General features: G+C 39.2%; 1 protein-coding gene across 3 annotated transcripts in view; it reads right to left on the bottom strand.

The window, feature by feature from the left end:
- Window positions 1–253: 253 nt before the first annotated feature.
- The window catches only part of Fgd4 (FYVE, RhoGEF and PH domain containing 4), a 120,937-nt gene continuing 99,693 nt past the window's right edge, over window positions 254–21,497 (bottom strand). For all 3 annotated transcript variants that reach the window (XM_038344849.1, XM_038344850.1, XM_038344851.1), the window contains 6 exons: window positions 17,074–17,104; window positions 16,593–16,685; window positions 16,201–16,326; window positions 11,320–11,460; window positions 7,298–7,438; window positions 254–6,017 (listed from right to left, as the gene is read on the bottom strand). In XM_038344849.1, the coding sequence (XP_038200777.1) occupies window positions 5,760–6,017; window positions 7,298–7,438; window positions 11,320–11,460; window positions 16,201–16,326; window positions 16,593–16,685; window positions 17,074–17,104 (790 nt within the window). In that variant the 3' untranslated portion in view covers window positions 254–5,759. The remainder of the gene's footprint in view (window positions 6,018–7,297; window positions 7,439–11,319; window positions 11,461–16,200; window positions 16,327–16,592; window positions 16,686–17,073; window positions 17,105–21,497) is intronic.

Genomic DNA, 21,497 nt, shown 5'->3' on the forward strand with positions numbered 1-21,497 from the left:
GTTTGCTGAATTGTGACTTGGTTCTTTACAGCCTAAAAAAGCCGATAAACTTATATGAAATGGGATCTCTGGAAAAGTTTTACTCGTGATGTCACATTTGAAAGTTTCTTAGAATTTTCTTTAGGTCGTTGATGCCTGGAGACTGGAAGTATCAAGAGCCTGTTGGAATAACTTTTTTTTTTCTGATCAGAAAATCAAAATCATGCCCACTAAACACACACATTCCCAGTAAAATTAACAGCCAAGGCTCCAGAACCAATTTAAGGATATCTTTATTTACAAGATACAAATGTTTCATATTTAACAAGAATTGAAGGACTTAATTTTACAATGTTTTTGATTATCTGCCTTTATGATTAAATATACAGATGTTACACTATATATACATTATGTCCAAGTATTTTACATTCATACCACTGGAAAATTGGGTGTTTATTTTTTCACATTAGAGTCAACTATAATATTCTGATATGCCTTATCAAACTCAGTCAACAAGTCAAAAGAAAAATCAAGATAATACTTACTTTTTAAATAACAGTTATCTCTTAAAAAATGAAATACCAGTTTGGTTTTATATATGAATGGTATCTATGATATATTTGAGTCCTCATACACCATAATATACAATACAATCTGTCATCACAATGGGCTCTACGGTCTGTTTGTTCCCAAACTTGTCTTTACTTTGTATTTAGTATTCACCTATTAAAATATATTAACATATAACTTAATATTTTATTCAATTGACTAAAATGAAATCTAGGAGAAAAGATAACCTTTATGTAACTTTCAGTGATGCCCCCCCAACAAATTAACTGTCTTATAGAAGCCATGTGTTATTTTATCTTGAAATATAGAAAAGACACAGCATTTGGCCGTGCCCTTAGCTTAGAAAGTTGAATTTAGAATCAAAGCCAGCAGAAAATCATTTATAGAATAAAATTATCTTTTAAAAGCTTAAGGAATAATAAAGTAATAATAAGATAGTGTCATCTATAATTTAGAGGCTAAGGGTATAGCCTCGGTCCAAGGATTTCATCAACAAACAAGGACATGGATATCTTCTACTCGATTTCCCCTGTACAGTTTAGTGTTTTTATATGCTGCTCTTCCCTGGAGACCAGTAGGCCATTTACCCATATCCATTCATTCCTTGTTGTTTCCACTGCTAACATCATTCCTCTCTATTTTAACAATGGAACAAAAGCAACATTGTCTCACCCTTAACTTAGCAAGGTTGAGGGGCATGAGTGAAGATGGATTGTAACATTAAATACATGGGAATACTTTTTGTTAACATACTTCAATTAACATTTTGTTCCTTTGGTGAGAATTGAAGAGTAATAACTTTTACATTTATACATACACATATAAAGTCACAGATGGGGTTTTTAGATAGGATCTAGTGGTCTAATACTCTCTCTTTTTTTTTAAATCTAGGGAAGCTATAGTTTGATAGTTATATTAAAATAAAAAGTAATTTGATTCTAGTGAAATGAAGAATGAAGACGCTACAGGATCCGCTACAGATATCAACATAATCCCAACAAGAGGAACTCTTTAGCCACTGTTCTTGTATTCATACACTCTTGAAGAACACAACACTAAGATACTCCCTGTTTGTCAAATTTTGAATTATAAATACCATGTGCTTATCTTAGATCTATTAACATGAACATCATGTGATGTCGGAAAGTAAAGTTACTTGCTACTCTGTATAGCAGCAGAGATAACTGCTAAAATAAGCCCTGTGCTTCCCAGCCACTTTCTTGTTCTCATTCATGCTCATTCGTGATAGGAACACACTGCAGGGAGCTCATGATTAGCAACACATTGCAGACAAAATGCTCTGAGTAACTTAAGGCTTTAGAGATAAACAAATAATATCTGAAAATAATCGAAGGACAGAAGCCACTTCTATCTCAACAAGGAGGAGAAAGAAAAATGGAATCATGAACTCCAGAAGTATTTTTGGAAGAAGGTTTCTAGAAGGCATCGGTGGCTCTTCAATAACCCTGAAGTACCATGGAATTGGCAGTTTTTTTTTTTTAAACAGTTGTGACTGCAACAAAGACTGTTAGAAAATTCTACAGGAAACATTTACAAGGTTAATTCTTATAACTAAAAATAGCTGGTGTCGGTCACCCAAGGAAGATAGTATGGCAGCCTTTGTGTTGAATTCAACTCACAGAGAACACAACACAGCTGATAAAACAGATCAGAAGAATGTAACTGCTTCACTATTTGTATCGTTTGCAAAAATCAAACAGAGTTGACAGAATCTGAAACCATGGAACAACGTCCTCCATTCCTCTCTTTTCCTGTGCTCAACAATTTCAATTACCACACCACTCCTAGGAAGTTGATTCTCTTAGGGCCTTATACTCGTACCTGGAGAGTCTTATTGCTTGGCATTACCACAAAACTGGCTAGTGGCATTTGTCATTATTGGACTCCATTTAAAACACAAGATAAAAGCATGCACCACACCTCACATTTCCCAGATGGTAGACTTTCAACAAAAGCAACATTTCAGTTGAAAGGGTCAAATGCCTTGCATGAATAACAGTTTTTAACCAAATAAATATTTTCTTAAGTTTGAAAGAAGGACACTTTCCTTGAAGACGACTTTTGAAAGCACTGAATTAGCGGAAACAACGAACCAAGAACCATGCAGAACATTTATTTGAATAGGAGAGCAACGGATATTTTCAGGTTCAGTTCATCATGAAACCTCAGCTATCTCAGAAAAAGAATTAATTATTCTAATAACCTCTCAAATTACAGCTTTTTTGAATCAATTTTTTTTTTTTTTGGTTTTTCGAGACAGGGTTTCTCTGTGGCTTTGGAGCCTGTCCTGGAACTAGCTCTTGTAGACCAGGCTGGTCTCGAACTCACAGAGATCCGCCTGCCTCTGCCTCCCGAGTGCTGGGATTAAAGGTGTGCGCCACCACCGCCCGGCTTGAATCAATTTTTAAAATATACGTATATACATGCACGTTACCCATGCATGTGTTCACATATACTTAGGTAGTTGTGCAGATGTGTAGAGAGCTGAGTTTCACGTCATGTCATGGCACCTCTCTACCTCACTGAGGCAAGGTTATGTGCTGTCCTTATACTCCCTGCTTTTGCTCTTCTGGCTAGAGAACTTCCACCAGGGTTTCCTGCCCCTGCCCCTGCTGTGCTGGGCCATGCTCACCTGGCCTTCGTGTGGGTTCTGGAGAGCTGACTGAATTCTGTTTCTCATTTTTGAATAGAAGCCTCCTTAGCCCCAGAGTTGCAGTTTTAAGACATAACTGATATTACTCTCTCACTTTTCTTCGCCTACTGAAATTATTAGCAATTCTCTTGAGAGCGACATGGGACAGCTGCTCACTGTGCTTGGCTAAGAGTATGTATGGGCAGAGCAGTAAAGGAAGCTACTGAAATGGCCACAGCCGCTCTTCTGGAACTAACATTCCTTATTTAATGAACAATAAGAGCATGCTGACATCTTTTTTTTAATGAGTATTCTTTCAATAATCTAAGTTAAGCAATACTGAGTATCTATCCACATTACTTCTATACAAGAATTTTCTGGTAGGCAAGCAAGTAGTCTTCTTGCTGATCAAATATATTTAAGTAATCTGACATAAATCTTCTAAGTGGGATATCCCATTCATTATTCTATTCATATTTACAAAAGTAATCTTTATTTTGATAGTCATTCTACAATTTCACTGCTTCTCTTTTCTTGAGCTATGAAAAGTAAAGACACAGGTCTAGTTATTGTTTCATTTTGCCAAGGGTACCCTGCACACCTGCCTCTTTTTCTCCTATCCAAACGCAGCACCAATGTTGACAACCAGAAAAGAGAAACAATGAACAATTTCTTCTTATTTGGGCCTCATTTAGTAGCAAATAAGAAGTTGGCTTTTTGTTTCTCCCATTGGTGGCTCTGAGTAGATGATTTAATGTTAATAACTAGGTCTGGTATTTCATGGATGAAGGGAACCTAACTGGTTCCCTTGCTCCTTTGGAGTAGGAAAAAACAAGAGACATTTCTTATGCAGCATGAGCTGTTGAAATGTGTGGTGGTCTCAAGTGTAGCCCTTAAAGACATGTGTAGTGAAGACATTCTTGTGGATTCCTAGGAAACGGTACAGTAAAAGAGTTAATGTTTGGAGTATGAAAAAGTGAGAGAAAACCTCTACTATGAGAAAGGTATTAAAAGTTAAATAGGCAACTCAGTGTGCGATTTCAGTCACAAACTAATGGGGAGCAGACTTTATAACAGACAGCCATAGTTCATCTGAGATTCCATGCGGGATAAAAAGAGAGAATAACTCTACATTCTCCAATGCTTTGCACCTCCTGGAAACCTGCATTGTTGACTCTGCAATACTACTTCCGCTCTCTCTTCTAGCGCATGAGTCAGCAGGATTTTTCTATACTCACTATCTAATGATGCCTTCTCCCATGTGAGCTGGCACACGTATGAACTGTGTTCTGTAACTGACAAAAGGAAGGCTCCCACAGCAGTCTTAGGTGTTCATTCTATGTAGTCCTCATTTCCACTCATGATATTCTTCTAGAGAGGAAAACATTAAACATGTTTTCCATATATCTCAGGTCTGTATATGGTTACATGTCTTATATAGTTCAAGTTTTAGTAAAAGGTTTTGTACATGATGACATTAAATTACTAAGACAATTATTGTAAAAAGTAAAATAATCCATACAATTTTTTATCTCAGTGACCAAAGTGCACTTAAGTTGAGAATAGTCAGAGTAGGTAAAATAATAATGTTTAGTTAACATTAACTAAACCCCCATCTTTTATCTAAATAAGTATTAATAGCACCTTCTAAGAGAGGCACTGTTTTAAATAGATACAGAACAAAAAAAAATAGTACTCTAAAAATACTGTTGGAATTCAGACTCTATCCTACACCACATAAATTACTGCTACTTTACTATAAAAATATCAGTACATTTGGATTCCAATCAGTTCAACATAAATCACCAAAATTTTCTTCTTAAGTTTAGAACAGCGCTGAGTTCAGAGATAATATAGGTTTTACACTTAAAAAAAATGAGCCAGAGCAAGAACAAAACTAAAGCTGAAGAGAAGAGCTCACATGTTCATACTTATTTTCAATACTCTATACAAGTAAATAATTGATTTATATTTTAGATATTTTACTATTAGGAGTAATTCTACAAAAAACAAGTATTATCTTAAGTCAAAAAAGTGGGAACATTAGCAACCTATCTTTTTTGTGTTGTATAAGAACAGAAACGATTTCTGTAGCATGAGACTTACAAACTAGACATGTTCACACGATACTCTAAACTGTCCCTGTACTTTTTACCATAGATCTATTTTGGTTACATGGAGGTATATCCTTCCCACTGTTACAAGTCCTACATGTGAACAAGACATTGAAGGGTCTCTTAAACGAAAGGCCCACTATAACCAGGTAGTGACACAGTCAACTGACATCGGTTCCCCACCCCCTCAAGGCTAACATACATAATTAAGGAATAGCTTATCAAAAATGTTCCACTTTCCACATTATTTCAGAACTTCAACAGAAGAATGGCCCTGCACATTGATTTTATTAAGAGTATACAAACATATTTAAAAAGTCCCCAAAAGATGTATTTATGAAACCACAGTTTTCAATGTAAAGTGCTAAGAGACAAGGACGGAGAGTTGGGGTGTCTTGAGCTATTTGTCTTACTTGAGACTCCACACTGGCAGCTGCTGGAGTTCAGCATTCTGGCTTTTTCTTGGGTCCTGGGAGGTTGTTCGAGGTGTCTAGATGCTCACTTGGGCCGTCTGGTGTCTCCCCTGTGACAGCTAGAAGGATGACTTTCAGCCATTTCTGCTTCAGTTCCTCGTTGTCTGCAGCAAAGCTGTGCACAGACTTGGACTGGGTCAGTTTGAAACTGTGTGGCAGATCTGCGCTCTTTGGCATGTCGTCCACAATGTAGCCCAGGAGTGGTATGGTGGCCTGCGCCCTGACGTCCTGAGCAAAGGACATTGTACATATGAGTGTAAGACATTGTTACAGAGTTACATGTGGTCCTTGCCACTCAAAACTCTCTTCTGATACTACCCCCCAGGTCCTCACTCTATGGACTCTCTTGGACAAAGAGTGATTTTAGTGTCTACGGAATATGTGATAATGCTGACAGAACAGAATGAACGTGGTTATAGATGGGGTCCGTGCTAATGCTGATGGGATAGAATGGATGTGGTTATAGTGTCTATGGGGTCCATGCTAATGCTGATCAGAACAGAATGGATGTGGTTATAGTGTCTATGGGGTCTGTGCTGATGCTGATGGGATAGAATGGATGGAGCAGAGTTGACACCCAGATGAGCTGGGAAGCACTGGTGTGGCGCCTGCTCCTGCGGGCAGCTCATCGGAGCCTGTGCACTTCTCCACTGAGTGAAGAGAGGAGATCGAGGAGAATAACAAACAGCCTCTTAATGTTTAAGCCAGCAAGCATTACTAAGAATTAATAATGATATTGCCTTTAATGACTCTTTCAAGTTATTTATGAACAGGAAAAACAGAAAAGTAGAGTAAGATGTATACCTTGGCATTTTTAAGGATTTTCTAAAAAAAAAAAAACAATTACTAGTTCTTGATGTAGGATGAAGCTCAAATCTGACAAATTTAATTCTTTATGTTTTCAAAGTGAATGAACGCATAATTGGTTTACGTGTTGTTCACTTTCAAAGCTTGTGCTGGAAGCTAAACTGGCATTAGAGCTGACCCCAGGTGTCCAGCTTAGCTGTATATGGTTCATAAAAACTTGTTACTGAGTTTAGGATTAATTTAATCTTAACACAAGATTTATGTAAACTCCCTCTTCCTTTCAAACTACTTTGTCCTTAGGTCTCTATCACTATCAACAACAAAACCAACCACATGACACATCCCACGTCTCCCATCGTCACACCGGTGTGCAAACATTGCATGTTTCCCATCGTTACAAAAGCGTGCTCCCTCTTCACTTCCCTTTCCTTCTCCTCACTTTTGTGTTCCTACTCAACTGACCCTTCCTCATTCACTAAATAAGGAAAAGAGACGAAAAGGGACCAACCATTTACCCAGTGAATAATATGCAGGTATAAAAAGAACCATCTGTTTAAATCAACCAAATTGGTTTTAGTTTTCATTATTTTTAAAAAATAGGACACAGTGATACTGCCTGAGCTCTTTTGTCTTCCCGAGCATCAGTGTCCCTGTGCCCACCTCTGTCCTGTCCATGATTAACACACACGTGGCTTAGTTACCTGAGGAGCGCCATACATGTACAGCACTAGGGGGTCTTGCTTGGGGATCACACACCATATTTTCTGCCAAGGTTTTGACTTCTCCGTGTATTGGAGAAAACTGCACACTTCACTATTTCCTGATACTTCAGCTGATTCAATCTAGAAAATACAATGGAGAGAAGGAATAAACACAATAAATCAGAGAGGGATGAAACACGCCTTAAGGGAAACAGTTATAATGCACAGTATATTTATGTAACACGTCTTCCTGAGTCACCCTCCAAAAAGACAGATTTACATTTACTAGTTTTTCTCTATTATGAGATGAAAACCTATTGAGGTTATCTTTAACTCTCTGTATTACTAGACTTTGTCCCTAAATAGTCAGCATTTATCAACCATTTACCATAGAACTTCTTTTTGCTTGAGACGTGTATTATTCTCACCAACACTGAGAAGCCAAGTGCTTCCATTGTTTCTAAAGCTCAGAATTTTTTATCAGATTCCCCAGGAATACAAATTTGGAATTTGGTATGCTAGAATTTGGGCTCAGTCAGCCTGAATCAAGACTCTGAACTTCTGGCCCAAAAGTTCCAAGAAGGCAAGAGTAAAAAAGGCAAACAGTGACCTTCAGTGCTCTGCCCTCACAGGATGTAATTAGAAGCATCTCACTAGAGTGAACTTGTGAGGCAAAGGCCTTCTGCTTTGCTTATTAATAAAGTAAGTACTAGATAAATGGGAAACAAATATTTAACTAAGTGCTTAATAGAAGTAAACTGCTTTGCTTCTATTCCTATGCAAAAGCCTCAGGGCAGTGGTACTCAGGGCACAGAGATGAAAGCGAGATAGGGATGTGCACACACACAGGTAAGCCTGCTGTGGAGCCTTACTTGTGCCAACTAATATGTGCTCAGAATATTAGTCAGCAAACTTTTCTATAGAAAGTTGGAGTCCAAATCAAGGCTATAACAAAGGTTCTTACGTGAAGAAAGCAAAAGAAGAAGAAGAAGAACAACAACAACAACACCCCAACCAACCCCCCCAAACAAAACAACAAAAAAGAAAGCAAACAAATCCCCACTAAGTTTTATTTATAAAATTAAAAATACTTTTCATATGTAGCCTCTTATATGGGTCTAGCACTAAAAATGTAAGTCATTGGGGAAATGTAACATTTTCTTCTCAAATTCCTCAAACTCCAACACACAAACCAGGCATGGTGCTGTGTGCCTGTGTCCCAGTACTTGGGAGGTGATGGGAAAAGGAACAGAGGTTCGAGGTCACTTTTGGCTTTGGGAGACACTCTCTCAAAACAACAGCAACAGCAACAACAACAAAAAACAGCAAAGGAAAAGCCATTTGTTTTCTGATGGAACTTGTAGTTAATACTGACTGTCAGCCCAAACAGATCTAGTATTACCTAGGATGTAAGACTCTGGGCAGGTCACCTTGGACATTTCCAGGAATCACTGAACTGAGAAGACCCTTCTCAGATGGGCAGCAGCTCAGACACCCCAAGGCCAGAGGAAAGTGGTGCTGCTTGGCTGCCTTCCCGTCCTGCAGCTGAAGGCATGTCTCCCTTCCTTCTGCTGAGGGCGTGCCTCCCATAGTTGTTGCTGTGGTCATTTTTTGACTCTGGAATCTAGCTTCTTGGCTTCTAACCTGAGAAGAAGATCAGCAACTTTCCAAGAATCTTTCAGGCCTCCAGTGCCAGACTGGGATGGTCGAGGCAGTGAACTGAGCAGCTATGAGGTTCTCTTGGCCTCTTCCATATACAGATGGCCCTTGTTGAACTACCCAGCCTGTATTGTGTAGTACACATTCATTTTACCTGCTCTACTCCTCTAGAGCAGTGGTTCTTAACCTGTGGGCTGTGACCCCCTTAGGGGCTGAACAACCCTTTCACAGGGTTGCCTAAGACCATAGGAAAACACAGATATTTACATTATGATTCATAACAATAGCAAAATTACAGTTATGAAGTAGTAACAAAAATAACTTTATGGTTGTGGTCACAACAACATGAGCAACTGTAGTAAAGGGTCGCAGCGATAGGAAGGCTGAGAACCACTGCAATAGAGAACCCTGACTGAGAGGGCATGATTATTGATTTCCATGGATAAGTGATGATTTGGGATAGAATCAAGGTGTGGCCCTAGGTAGTTTAAGAAGCAGCAACCAAATGACAATCTGCAAGTCAGCTCCAGTCCACCACTGTTTTGTATGTCACATAAGCTAATAATTTGACAAATGTTTATAACCAATTTGATTGAGTAAGGTACCATCCTCCCTCAAAAAGGTTACTTCTGAATAACAGATCCAGATTGGAAAAAGTCATACACTAAACAATGTATTTTGGAATGTTTCTCTCCCCCACAAGAAGCCCCCCCAAAACATCTGAACAACAGTGCAATGGTTTGAAGAAAGAAGCTTACAGGGTTGGGGAGATAGATCAGCAGGTGACACTCGCCCTGCAAATAGGATAGGAATTCTAGCCCCAGAAACCCATATAAATGCACGCAGGTATGGTGACCTGCCTGTATGTCCAGCCTCGGAAGATGGAGACAGAGGACTCCCAGGAGCAGGCTGGACAGCAAGACTAGCCACATCATACTTGTGAGCTCTGGGTTTGTTTGAGAGGCCCTGCCTCAATGAGTAAGGTGGAAGAGCAACTGAGGACCATTCCTGATGGCAACCTTGGGCCTACATATGCACGAACACTCATGTGCACATACACCTCAAAACGTGTGTTCACATACGTGAAAAAAACATGCAGACACACAAACACTACAGAAACATACAAAAGGTGGAAAAGAATGTACAAATACATTGAGTTAAACACTTTAAGTTTTGTCGATAAAAATTTGTTTTCTCCCTTAAGAGACCTCTGTAAACCACCGCCTTGGCCTCTTGGCCTGTAAAAGTGTTTCCTCTGAACTGCTCACAAAAGGCTTGGCCTCTGTTCTAGAGTGTACAGTACACAGGTTGGTGCAGGGGAAGGGCTCAGACATGCTCTGTGTGTGTGTGGACATGCTGAGTTTCTACTTCCAGACACTGTATTTTTGTTTGATTACATAAATTAACCCAATTGATGATTTTTCCCTAAGCACAGGTTTTCTAAAAAGCTAAAGATTTTTTAATTTTATAAAAGCAGGCTAAATCTTTTCTTTAAGAAACACAGTATCAGGCTCACTCTACTCTGTCACACTAGTCAGTTACTTCCTACTAAAGCCTTGAGGTTCTGATCTTGGGATCCAAAGAAGAACATTTTCCCATTTCTCCTGCCCATGAAAGCCTCAAGTTTATGTAATACCAGTAAGAGAATTTAGACTTACAATTTTAGCTTGTGGGCTCATAATTTAACCTCAAATAGACATTGAAGTTTAATATCCTTTCTCAGTTAACAAGTGACTTTTGTATATTTTCTTGTCTATGCTCAGTACACAATTATTGATTTTTTTTGACATTATTAAACTAAGTATATTTATGACTTTGGATGTAAAAAAATTTAATTCTATCTCTAGGTGACCTTGACCTCACCACCACAAGGCTTTATCATACAAATTACCCTTATTTTGTCAACACATCTCTCAATGTAAATCCATTTCAGATACAAGCTATTGCAGTCTGAATTAACTCTAAAATATGAGCCAAACTTACTGGAGATGGGCTTTGACGGCCATGAAACCCGTTGCCCTGGCTATTACATTACCACAAAGAACTGGTCTTTTAACACAGCAAGCTAAGTAGTGTTTTAGGAAATAAAACAGTACTTTATCCAAATTTGAACATTTTCATGCAATGGTTTTCAACATTAATATATGATGAAACTGGAAGCTTTCCATTAAGGAAACATGCACTCATTTGAACACCTCACTTTCTATAATCAGGCAAGAGTCCAAGGCCAAAACACTAAAGCAAAAACATGGCTTCTGCCCACTGTTGGCCTGGCGCCAATGCCGCGAGAATAAGCCCATCGTCCATGCTCCTTATGACCAAGACAGTGTTATCTGAGAATACAAAGAATTGACCAAGTTTACCTCCAGAATCCCCTTTCTTTTCTTCTCTTCACTGTCTGTGAATCCACTTATTATTTGGTAGCAGTCTTTACAGACTTTGTTCAATCTCCCACCGTCGTACTCAAGCTGGGCTTTGTAGTCAGAACATTTCCAGCAAACCACCTTTAATTTTACAAAAGGACATTCAAAATGAATAAGTAGACTTAAGAAGATTATATTCAGGAAATAGTCATCCATACCCAAGACACTTAATTACAAAAGTTACATTTTTGTTAGCCTAAGAACATTTCAAAAGATGTTAAATATATTAAAGTATTTCAAGGATGTGTGTGACCGAATCTGAACATCACTTTGAGCTCTAACGGTCCCTGGCCCCGGCTGTATCGTCTGTCTGTCTCCTCTCACTGTCCCTCTTCTCGCAGGAAAGAGCACAGCCATCTCACGGCGTTCAGGGAATTTGCAGACCATTCACCTGCCTTCACAGACGCATCATCTCGTGTCCTGCTGACTTTAACTGCTCGAGGTGTGTCTTCAATCCGTTTTTTAAGTTATTAGCACTCATGTTTGAACTCTTATAGCCTGGCTGGTTCTCCCTATATCCTTCACCCTAACATTCTACAAGAATCTATTCTCCAAATAGTGGCTAGAAGGCTCTCTTTAGGTATGAGTTTGATATGTTCCTCTTACACTTAAAAGATCCTTCATTCTAAAACCATGCGTGGTGGTGAATGATTTAAGGACCAGCCCACAAGAGGGAGAGGTAGAGGCAGGAAGATCTCTGTGACTTCAAGACCAGTCTGCGTTCCAGGGCAGTGAAAAAAAAAAACCTGCAGTTTTTCCTTTGTTTCTGGTTAAGGGAAAAATTATTATAGTCTATGGTGCTCTGTGCGATTGGCCTCTCTTCAATGACACTGGCTTCTTTCACCCTCAAAGCACCATGTCCCCTTCCTTTCCCATTCCTGTTAAGTCAGAGCACCATACTCCTTTTGTCTTCCATCTCTTAACAGTCCTTGAAGTCTCAATTCCCCTTCTTCCTTCTGGAAGACAATTTCTTCAGTGTTTATCTTGCCACTGCCACTAATGCCCCCTTTCACTCACGGCACTGGACAGTTTGTAGCTATAGACTTGTGTGACTACTTGTCAACTTCCTATAGAACACTACAGGAGATTATTATGGGATACTCTGCTCGCCACACACACCAGTCACAGAATGCCAATGTGCGACAATGACGCAAATGCTCGTGAGTGAGTGCTGCTTTCCAGATTATTCTTATTGTTAGAAATGCTCTAGGTCTACATAGTTGCTTTCTAGCGTAGGAAATTACACTTCCCTCATACATACAGTAGATAAAGTCTTTTTAGAAATGTATGAGCATGTAAGAAAAGAATCTGGAGCAGACTTACAGCAGCTGAAATACACCCCAGAAATGGTCAAGGGCTAAAAGTGTGGCTCTAGGGCTCAGTGTTCAAAGTCCCAAGTTCAATTTCTATCCAATCTTGATAAATACCACAGTTTTCTCATAATTATGACAAACTTACTTTGGAAGTTTAGTGTTAGATATATATGTATGTATCTGTTAACTCAATTCAACTGTTATATTCAAATCATGTCATTGTATCTGATAATCTACATGCAAGCTTTTTTTTTAATCTGTTGACCAAAGTTCAAGTATGCCACTAACAGAAAACATTTTAAGCAAACGCAAAGATCAATTGAAATAGTTTATTCTGAGATAGATGTTTGCCACTTACTTAGTTTTGGTTACAATCTGCCTCAGTATGTTTAATCTAAGTGTCAGAAGAGATGCAAGAAATTTTAAGCATAATGGAGAATAAGCTATGAGTTATCTATCTAAATTGTTGTGTTTAACAAGTATCATTAGATCATAATATATTTAGTCAACCTTAAGAAAAAGGGTGCAATGCTCAACTTGGTTCCCAAGGCCCCTCAAAGTTACCACTCTCTTCCACCCTGGCAACCACATCACACATCTTTTCTTTCCTTTTTCCAAATGAAACTCAGTTCAGTGGTTGGCCAAATCGTGCTCTAATTACATAACATTACACAAATACACACACACACACACACACACACACATATAAAGCAAGAAATGTTTGAACAAAGCAAATTGTTAAGTAACAAAACTATCAAAAATTATTGGGTAGATTTAGAAGAAAAACAACTTAGAAACAAAAATTATATGAAGAATAAATAAAAGCAAACAAGCTACAGTTCAGGAGAACGAGCAAAAGAGCGGAGCAGTGAGACAATCTTCTGTTTTTCCTATCACTGAGATTCACGTTGAGAGCTATCCTTGGGTACTCCATATCTTTCCCACTATTTCAACCAATTTTTCCCTATGGCCTGGTCTCCAACCACCTTCCTATCCCCAGCTCGTCTAGTGTTCACTCCAGCACCAAGTCATTCATGTCCTCCTCAGCCAGCATCCTGCCACACTCAGCGTGCTGGCTGACAGCTGCCATGCCACCACGGGAAGGAGCTGATATGATAGCACTAGATTCTCAGAGATCAGACAGAATTAACTCCACAGTGCCTCACTTCCGTGCCAGAGTTTCTGTTTATTTTCTCAGCTCCACCCCTGTGAATACTGCTCTATTTGTAACATATACTCAGAACGTCTCCTATTTCTCTCTGCTTCTTAAAGCTCCTCTGGAACCATCACGGTGGGATCAAACTTCTTTACTGTCAAGTAGAGGGTGATTGACCGTTAGCTCAGCATCACTTCTGAGGACTTCGGCGCTGAGAGCTGGGCGTTTCGATCTTTGGCTCTTTTCTTGTTTTCAAAAGGCCCACAGCACTTTTGAGACTTTCCATTGGCTCTACCCCATCTCTCACACTCAGCTGTCATCTCATGATCTCTTTAACTCAGTCATTGGTGACTTTATAGTCAATGTGTTATAACTTATATGAAAGCTCAGGTTCATGGAAAAGAAGCTGAGATGAAATTGTCCTTTCGAAGAACTTAATTAGAAGTTATAACACTACGGCAGAGGCACGAGAGCCTCTGAAGTGGGGAGCATTGGGAGACTTATAACACCACGGCCATAGGCAGCCATGCGAGCCTCTGAAGTGGAGAGCACTGGGAGAGCATGGACAGCATGCTAGGGTCTGGAGAGAGAGAGAGAGAGAGAGAGAGAGAGAGAGAGAGAGAGAGAGAGAGAGAGAGAGAGAGAGAGAGAGAGAGAGCGCCTCCAATCCCAAGGAATGAAAGAGTATAGCCGCTCTTACCGCTGTTCATCAAGGGTAACAGGAGTAAGAGTGGGTGAGCGAGGGGAGAGGGTATGTAAGTTCCATGCCACGTGACTTAACCTACATGCTGGAAGTCACAATACAGTAACAAGAGAAAAGTTAGAATTCAACACTGTCTTGGAGCACTTAGGGAGAGGATTCAACTCTTGAGAACTGCAAGGTCACAGTAGCTCTTAGCAGTGGACCTTGAGAAAGAGAGCGAGAGAAAGAGAGAGCAGGAGAGAGAGCAAGCTCGAGGACCTGTGATCTAATGTGACAGAACGCATCATTATTTTCCTCCAGAGCCTGGTGTTTTTAACATTCGGGTGGCACCTTATTGTCTCAGGCTTTTCAGGTGTCTGCAGCTGGTGCCACTGTCAGGCAGTCTACTGTGGCCTTTTGTTCTTGGGGTCCCCCACTGACGATATGGATCACCACCAGCGACTTTGGTGCCGACTCCAAACACCTGTCCTTCATTCTTCAGCACGCCTCATATTCCTAACCTGCTTACAGCTGTCCATGACCATGCAGAATGAACTCAGGAATCTATTCCATGCACTAGCTCTCCCATTTCCAACATTTAAGCATGGCTTATCTAAGGCAGACACCTACAATTCTCCCTTGCTTTTCTCGTTACACTTATTCTCCATGAATGTTCTTCTTTGCCTTCTCTGGCCTGTATGGCTAGATTCTGTTATAAAAAAAGAAATAACCAACTAACCAAGCGAAAAGCCATTGCAGTTAAGCTGACTCTGTTTAGAGTTCTAAGTAGAAACTTTCAGAGGGTGATGAGTCCGCCCGCACCGCTGCAAGGCTTGCTTTTCTCTGATGGGTGAAACTATTTTACACTCGGTCCTCTTTCTCGACTCTCACACAGACACCCCTGTCTCTTGCTTTCAGCTGATCATTCTGTCCAAGTCAATAAAAAGATAACACGGACCTCAAATGCCCTCATTTTCCACTATTAACATGCTCCACACGGTAAAACCCCATCTAATTCCCTTATCCATACTTGCACCTGTCTTTCTCTCTTCTGCTAAAAGAGAGGGCTTTGCCCTACCCTGCAAAGGCTGTGGCTTTCACTTGAACTGTGGTTTTCATCTCTTGTTTTCCCAACCACACTGATTTCTCTGATTATTTTCACTCTAACTATATCTCTGTCACTTTTTCTTTTGATCATGCCTGGCTATAGGCTTTCCCAGCATTTGGGGCCGCCCCCCACCCAGGACTGTAGGCACAGCTCCTTGTGTGCAGAGCACCTCTTACTTCCCCTCCAGGATGAAGACTTTCTTCCCCTTTAGGCAACTAAACAAATATCAGTCTTCCAGATAGGCCTTGTCTTGTCTAATTAGATCTGGTCCGAAATCTTCCATGACTAATACTTTCCAATTCAGTTTTCTGGCTGCTTTCTTAATCCACTCATACTAATTTGAATTTTTATCTATTTTCTTCTTCACAATGTAATCTCCACGAGGCCAGGGATCTTTTATTAATCATATTTGTGTCCCTCAGGAGACAGCACAGTACTTTGCACATCATTAGCTCCAAAACAGGCTTACTAAGTGAATGTCAATGATTATTTGTTTCCAGGAGAATGAGTTCCCTTCACCTACATGGTTACCATTGCCATAACAACCAAGAATCACACTCACATGTCCGCATGCCCGGCAGTGATGGCGCCTTCTTGTCAGGGCATTGAAGGGCTCTTTGCACTTCATACACATCGTCACTTCGTTGTCACGTATCCATCTCGGGGCCCTCTTTCCTAGCTCAGCAGTCTAAACGGAAAGGCAGGGTGGAAACAGTTACTATTCCTTTCTGATAGCACGTTCCCAACGCTGCTCCTCGCACCACGTTCTGATCCTCAAGATCTAGGAGAGGAAGGGAAACTTTCAAAGCACTCAAAGCACTATACCCACCTAGCAGAGAATGACTATTTCTAAATCACCAATCCCAGCATTGCCAGGGAGGAGGTTTGGTAACAGAATGACTAGAGAGTGCTTTGAGAACACACCGAGAGAGCATCTTAAAGCTAAGAACTTACAGATACTTCTAGGTGGATGTCATTGTCCTTTGCAATTGCATTTCTGAAGGTTTCATGCCTTTGATGAAAAGCATCGATACTCTCTTGAAGGGCCTAAAATATAAATTAAAACAAAACATACATTATAATATCACATATACATTAATAAGTATACTTTGTCACATAAATAATTTTTAATGAGAATTTAAAGTTAAATGAACTTGTTCTTATAGTGTATATTTTAAAAAGCCTAAATATGTGTATTTTTCTTTTTTAAAATTTATCTTATGAATGTTTTGCCTGCTGTCCACAGAGGTGAGAAGAGGGCACTGCACCCTTGGAACTGGAGTTAGGCATGGCTGTGAGTCACCATGTAAGTCCTGGGAACTAAAGCCAGCTTCTGTAAGAGCAACAACTGCAATCAACCACCGAGCTATCTCTCCAGGCCCCGATGCACACATTTCTTATGCACAGAAAACAAAAATGAAAGTAAGAGAGTTACCTTGATCCATTCTTCTTTATCTTGTTCAGAGCTAAAAGAAAAACAAACCAAAAATGAGTGAAGAAAATATGAATGGCAATCTATGAATGGAAACATGCTTTAACGTCACCCTGGATTCCTAGAAAACATAGGAGTGGTTTGGAAATAATTAAAGGGACTCTAGAGCTTCTTAATACAGGATCAGACTGTTGCCTACGTTTGGTACCCATTCATTCTGACAGCAAACCATGACATTAACAATCACCCACCAGATGATTCTGTATGCTTGATATACTAGGAAAATCAAAAATAGTATTATAACTTTAAAAACTCCTGGCAACTAAAAACCACTAACATCTCACCTTAGGACACATTATAATTATTCTTATAATCTTAAAAATTACCGGAATCCATGCCCAGATGGACTCACAGCAGAATTCTACGAGACTTTCAAAGAAGAGCTAAACGCAAATCTTGTTAAATTAGTAAAGCAAAATCAACACCCTGTAAATAGAAGGAGCCCTTCTAGATCCCTTTTCCAGAGCCAGTATTACTCTAACATCAAAACCAGATAAACACAAAAGAGAAAACTATAGGCCAATATTTTTGATGAATACAGATGTAAAAATTCTCTCAAGTAAACAAAATATAGCTATATATAAAAAAGACTGCCCATCGTGATACTGTTGGCTTTATCCCAGAGATTTAGGTTTAGATCAACATACATGGTCAATAAATGTAATAAATCATAAATAGACTTAGAGATAAAAATCGAATGTTCAATAGATGCAGAAAAAGTCTTTGACAAAATTCAACATGTCTTCATGATAAAAGTCCTAGACAGAGTAGGACTGGAGAGAATATATTTCAGTACAATATAATACTACAAACCCACAGCCAGTATCCTAAATGGGGAAAACCTCAGTGCAGAAATGAGACAGGCGTGGATACCCACAAGTCTGGTTCCAGTTGAGAACCATGTCTGTTCACGTTGCCTGCTAAGTTTCTCTTTCTGTCCCCATCCTTCACCACATCTGTCACCACATCCACACCCACAGCCTAGCTGCTCTCTCTGGAACCGTTCCTTTGACGGGTGAGACGCCGCTCTCCTCCCCCTTCCTTCTGTCTATCTGCTGCCGTCATTACACCATTGCCAAGCACCAGACCCATGGTTTGGGAGCCATCTTTGCCTTGTTCAACTAAACAGCTCATCCACCACCTTACTTGGGCTAGCTCTTGTCATATAGCTCATGCACTGACATAATCTATGGAAGGCTACATTCTCACATCAGCCACATAACCAAGAAAGGAGTCCACATGGCCAGGTCAAACTGCAGAAACAAACAAACAACATGAAAGGTCAAGGCAGCATGACTCCTGCCAAATCCACTAGTCCTGTAGAAGTGTTCTCTAATGAGAACTACCTAGATGAGTCCCCAGACTAGAATTTTAAAAAGACACTTCTTTGAGCTCCAAGAGTATATCAAGAAATACCTGTGTCATGTCCAAGATACACATACACACTAGAGGATAACAATATATACCTGCATCGTGAAATAAAACAATATATACCTGCATCATGAAATAATGCTTAATGTACTCAGTAGGTTGTATATATATTTGTTCATGCACACAAGCGCCCGCACACACACACACATATTCACATATGTTCATATACTTATGTATATACATATAACAGTAGCAAAGACGAGACTATGGTGAATTTGAGAGCATGGGGCATGGGAGTAGTTTGACAGTGGAAGGAACAGTGCAAGCGATGTAGATATAGTTTCTTGTTAAAAAACAAGAAAACCCCAAAGTCTTTGAGAATTTATGATTAAATTTTAGAAAAAGATAAAAGAAAAGCAAAAGGTCTTTGAAAGGTCTTTCAGGAGCCTCTTAGCATGTCCTTTGTTAAACAATTGTTTGCCTCTTCCTTAAAGGCTCAGGCAATACCATACCTGAACCATTACTAATGAAGGAGAGCATTGAATACTTTAAATCATGAAGAAACGGGTTTCCTAGACTCATGGACTGTAGAGTCTAATAATTTTCCTTGGGGGGATATTTACTTGGTTTTATTCAACTTCCTTTTTGCACACTAAGAAAAGACTGTATTTCCTCTCCCTTGTAGGAAGCTTATATCAAACTTGGAAAATCTCTTCAAGTGGATTCTTAATTATAATTAAGTCAGACCTTTTAATTGAGGGATTTGAAGGCTATCTTCATCCCAACAGGTGTAAGTATGCATGGTACTAGCATGGTGGAAAGATAGGGGACATTAAAGTGACATGTGCAGGAAAGCAAGCTTCTTATTGAAGCAAGCCTGGTTGAAATATTTTGCCAGCAGAGAAGCAAGGATTCCAGAAAAGTCAGCTGGTGAAGGTCCTTTTCTCTCCCCACCTGCAAACCTACAATGTTCTAAGAATCACATCAAAAATCCAGTTAATTTTTTAATTAAAAAAAATTAAATATCATGTACAGGGAAATTAAATATCATGTACCAAATCTTGTGCAGCCAAGGTGCCTCTGACTTTATCAGATTATATTCCATTCAAGGGATGCTTGAAGTTACCCTATATCTCACTTATTATAAGACAAAGAAAGAAGAGAATAAAAGGCTTCTTACCACTTTCAAGTAGCAGAGAGAGCTAATCTTACAATACTTGACTGCAAATCTCGCGTGGGAAGCCCATCCTTATACTTGGTTGTCTTACTTTGTGCAACTTCTTTGAGAAGCCCATACCCGAGTGTGTCTCTATCATCTAATCTCCACTACGTTTTAGAAAACCCATCTCTGCTTCTTCTGGTTAGTTTTGAATCTCTTCTGTTTGAAGCAATGAGTCCCAGTTTGGTGTGAGCTGAGTGAGGTCCCTAAAACATTAAGAGGACTCCTCAGGCTGCTGAGAGTGATAGTATGGGCCTGTGCCCTTGATACCCATCTTTCCGGCATTGATTGTTATTGAGCAGCATGATATTGCATGCAATGCTGGTGGGACCTGTGCCGATCAGCATGGCAGAGTCCACTTTATCTACCATAGGGAGCTCCAGTCGGCCTTGCTGTGTTTCTCGGCTCTGATGTTCTGGAAGTAAATTCATTTATCAGTCTTTTAAATGCACACAAATACTTTAGTGTTTTGTTTTTTTTTTAAAGTCAAGAAATATTTATTTACTCTTTTCCTTAATTTACTTGCTACTATATTTAAATTTTCTATTTAGTAACTGAAAATGACAGTCTAAAAACCAAATGAAATAGAAACTGTCTAACTATATGAAACAATACTTTTTATCCTTTTTGTTTGTTTATAGCTACAAGATATTATAAAGTGTCAAATAAATAGATGAAGAATGCACTTCGGCTCAGTAAAGTCAACTAACTTCAGCAACGTTTATTTGGAAATCCATCTCACTAAGTTGGTAATTTCCATTTCTTTGATTGGTAGCACATTTTACTACGATCAAGCTCATTTACTATACCTTCACTGTGCAAGCTTCCTTCTTATTTACAAATATTTTTGAGCCAGTTTTCATCAGTATAAAACTCTGATTTTGTATCTCCATTTTAAACAGGGGTTTTGATTTTAATATCTAATTCTCCTGAAGTTACTGTCACATGTTCTGATTAGTGCTGTGTGATGTCTATTGTGTCTGAAATCACAACAGCTTTGCTGCTTATGTCCTTGACTCTGTCCCTTGGAGTGAGTGCCCCTTGAGTGAGTGCCCCTTGGAGCGAGTGCCCCTTTCCACCCTTTTCTAGGTGGTGTCTATCTTTGATGGGAGATATGATTTTGTTGGCAGCAAAAAGTTGGAGTTTTCCATTCCATTCTGCATATTTTATTGGGGTAAGTAGAACATTAATATCCAGAGTTATTATTGCATGGTGTATATTAATTATGGTTAATTTGTGTTTTATATTTTGTTTTCTTAACACTTTTAGAGTTGTTTATTTTTCTCCTGTGGCATCTGAGAGGTGATTATCCTCTTTAGTCTCAAGTATTACTTTTAGCATACTGGGTTAAGCTCATAAATTCTATTTGCCTTTTTAAATGTAGAACATTTTCATTTAATTGGAAATAGATTCTATTTTTTTTTCATTTGCCTCCTTTTATCATGAAAATTGTTTCCTTTTTTCTTTTATTACATCAGATGGGCCTGGCCTAGCAGCTGTGGTGGTTCAGAATTTGAAATACATATTTTTAAGCCTTTTAAAGATTTCTGTTGAATAATCAGCTATTACTCTAATTGGCCTTCTCTGGTAGCTTTTGTGTCCTTTCTTTTCCTGCATGTTTGGTCACCTGGCTATAATGTGATGTGTGTGGGTATCGTTTGGTCGGCTCTATTTGGTGTTTTCTATGTTTCTTGTATCTGTACTAGTTCTCGTCCCAAGATTTGTCTTTTCTTTAAGATTTTATTGGGATGTTTTCTGTTTTAGACATATACTTCTC

Source organism: Arvicola amphibius, chromosome 10 (genome assembly GCF_903992535.2).
Source record: "Arvicola amphibius chromosome 10, mArvAmp1.2, whole genome shotgun sequence".
Classification (NCBI taxonomy): Eukaryota; Metazoa; Chordata; class Mammalia; order Rodentia; family Cricetidae; genus Arvicola; species Arvicola amphibius.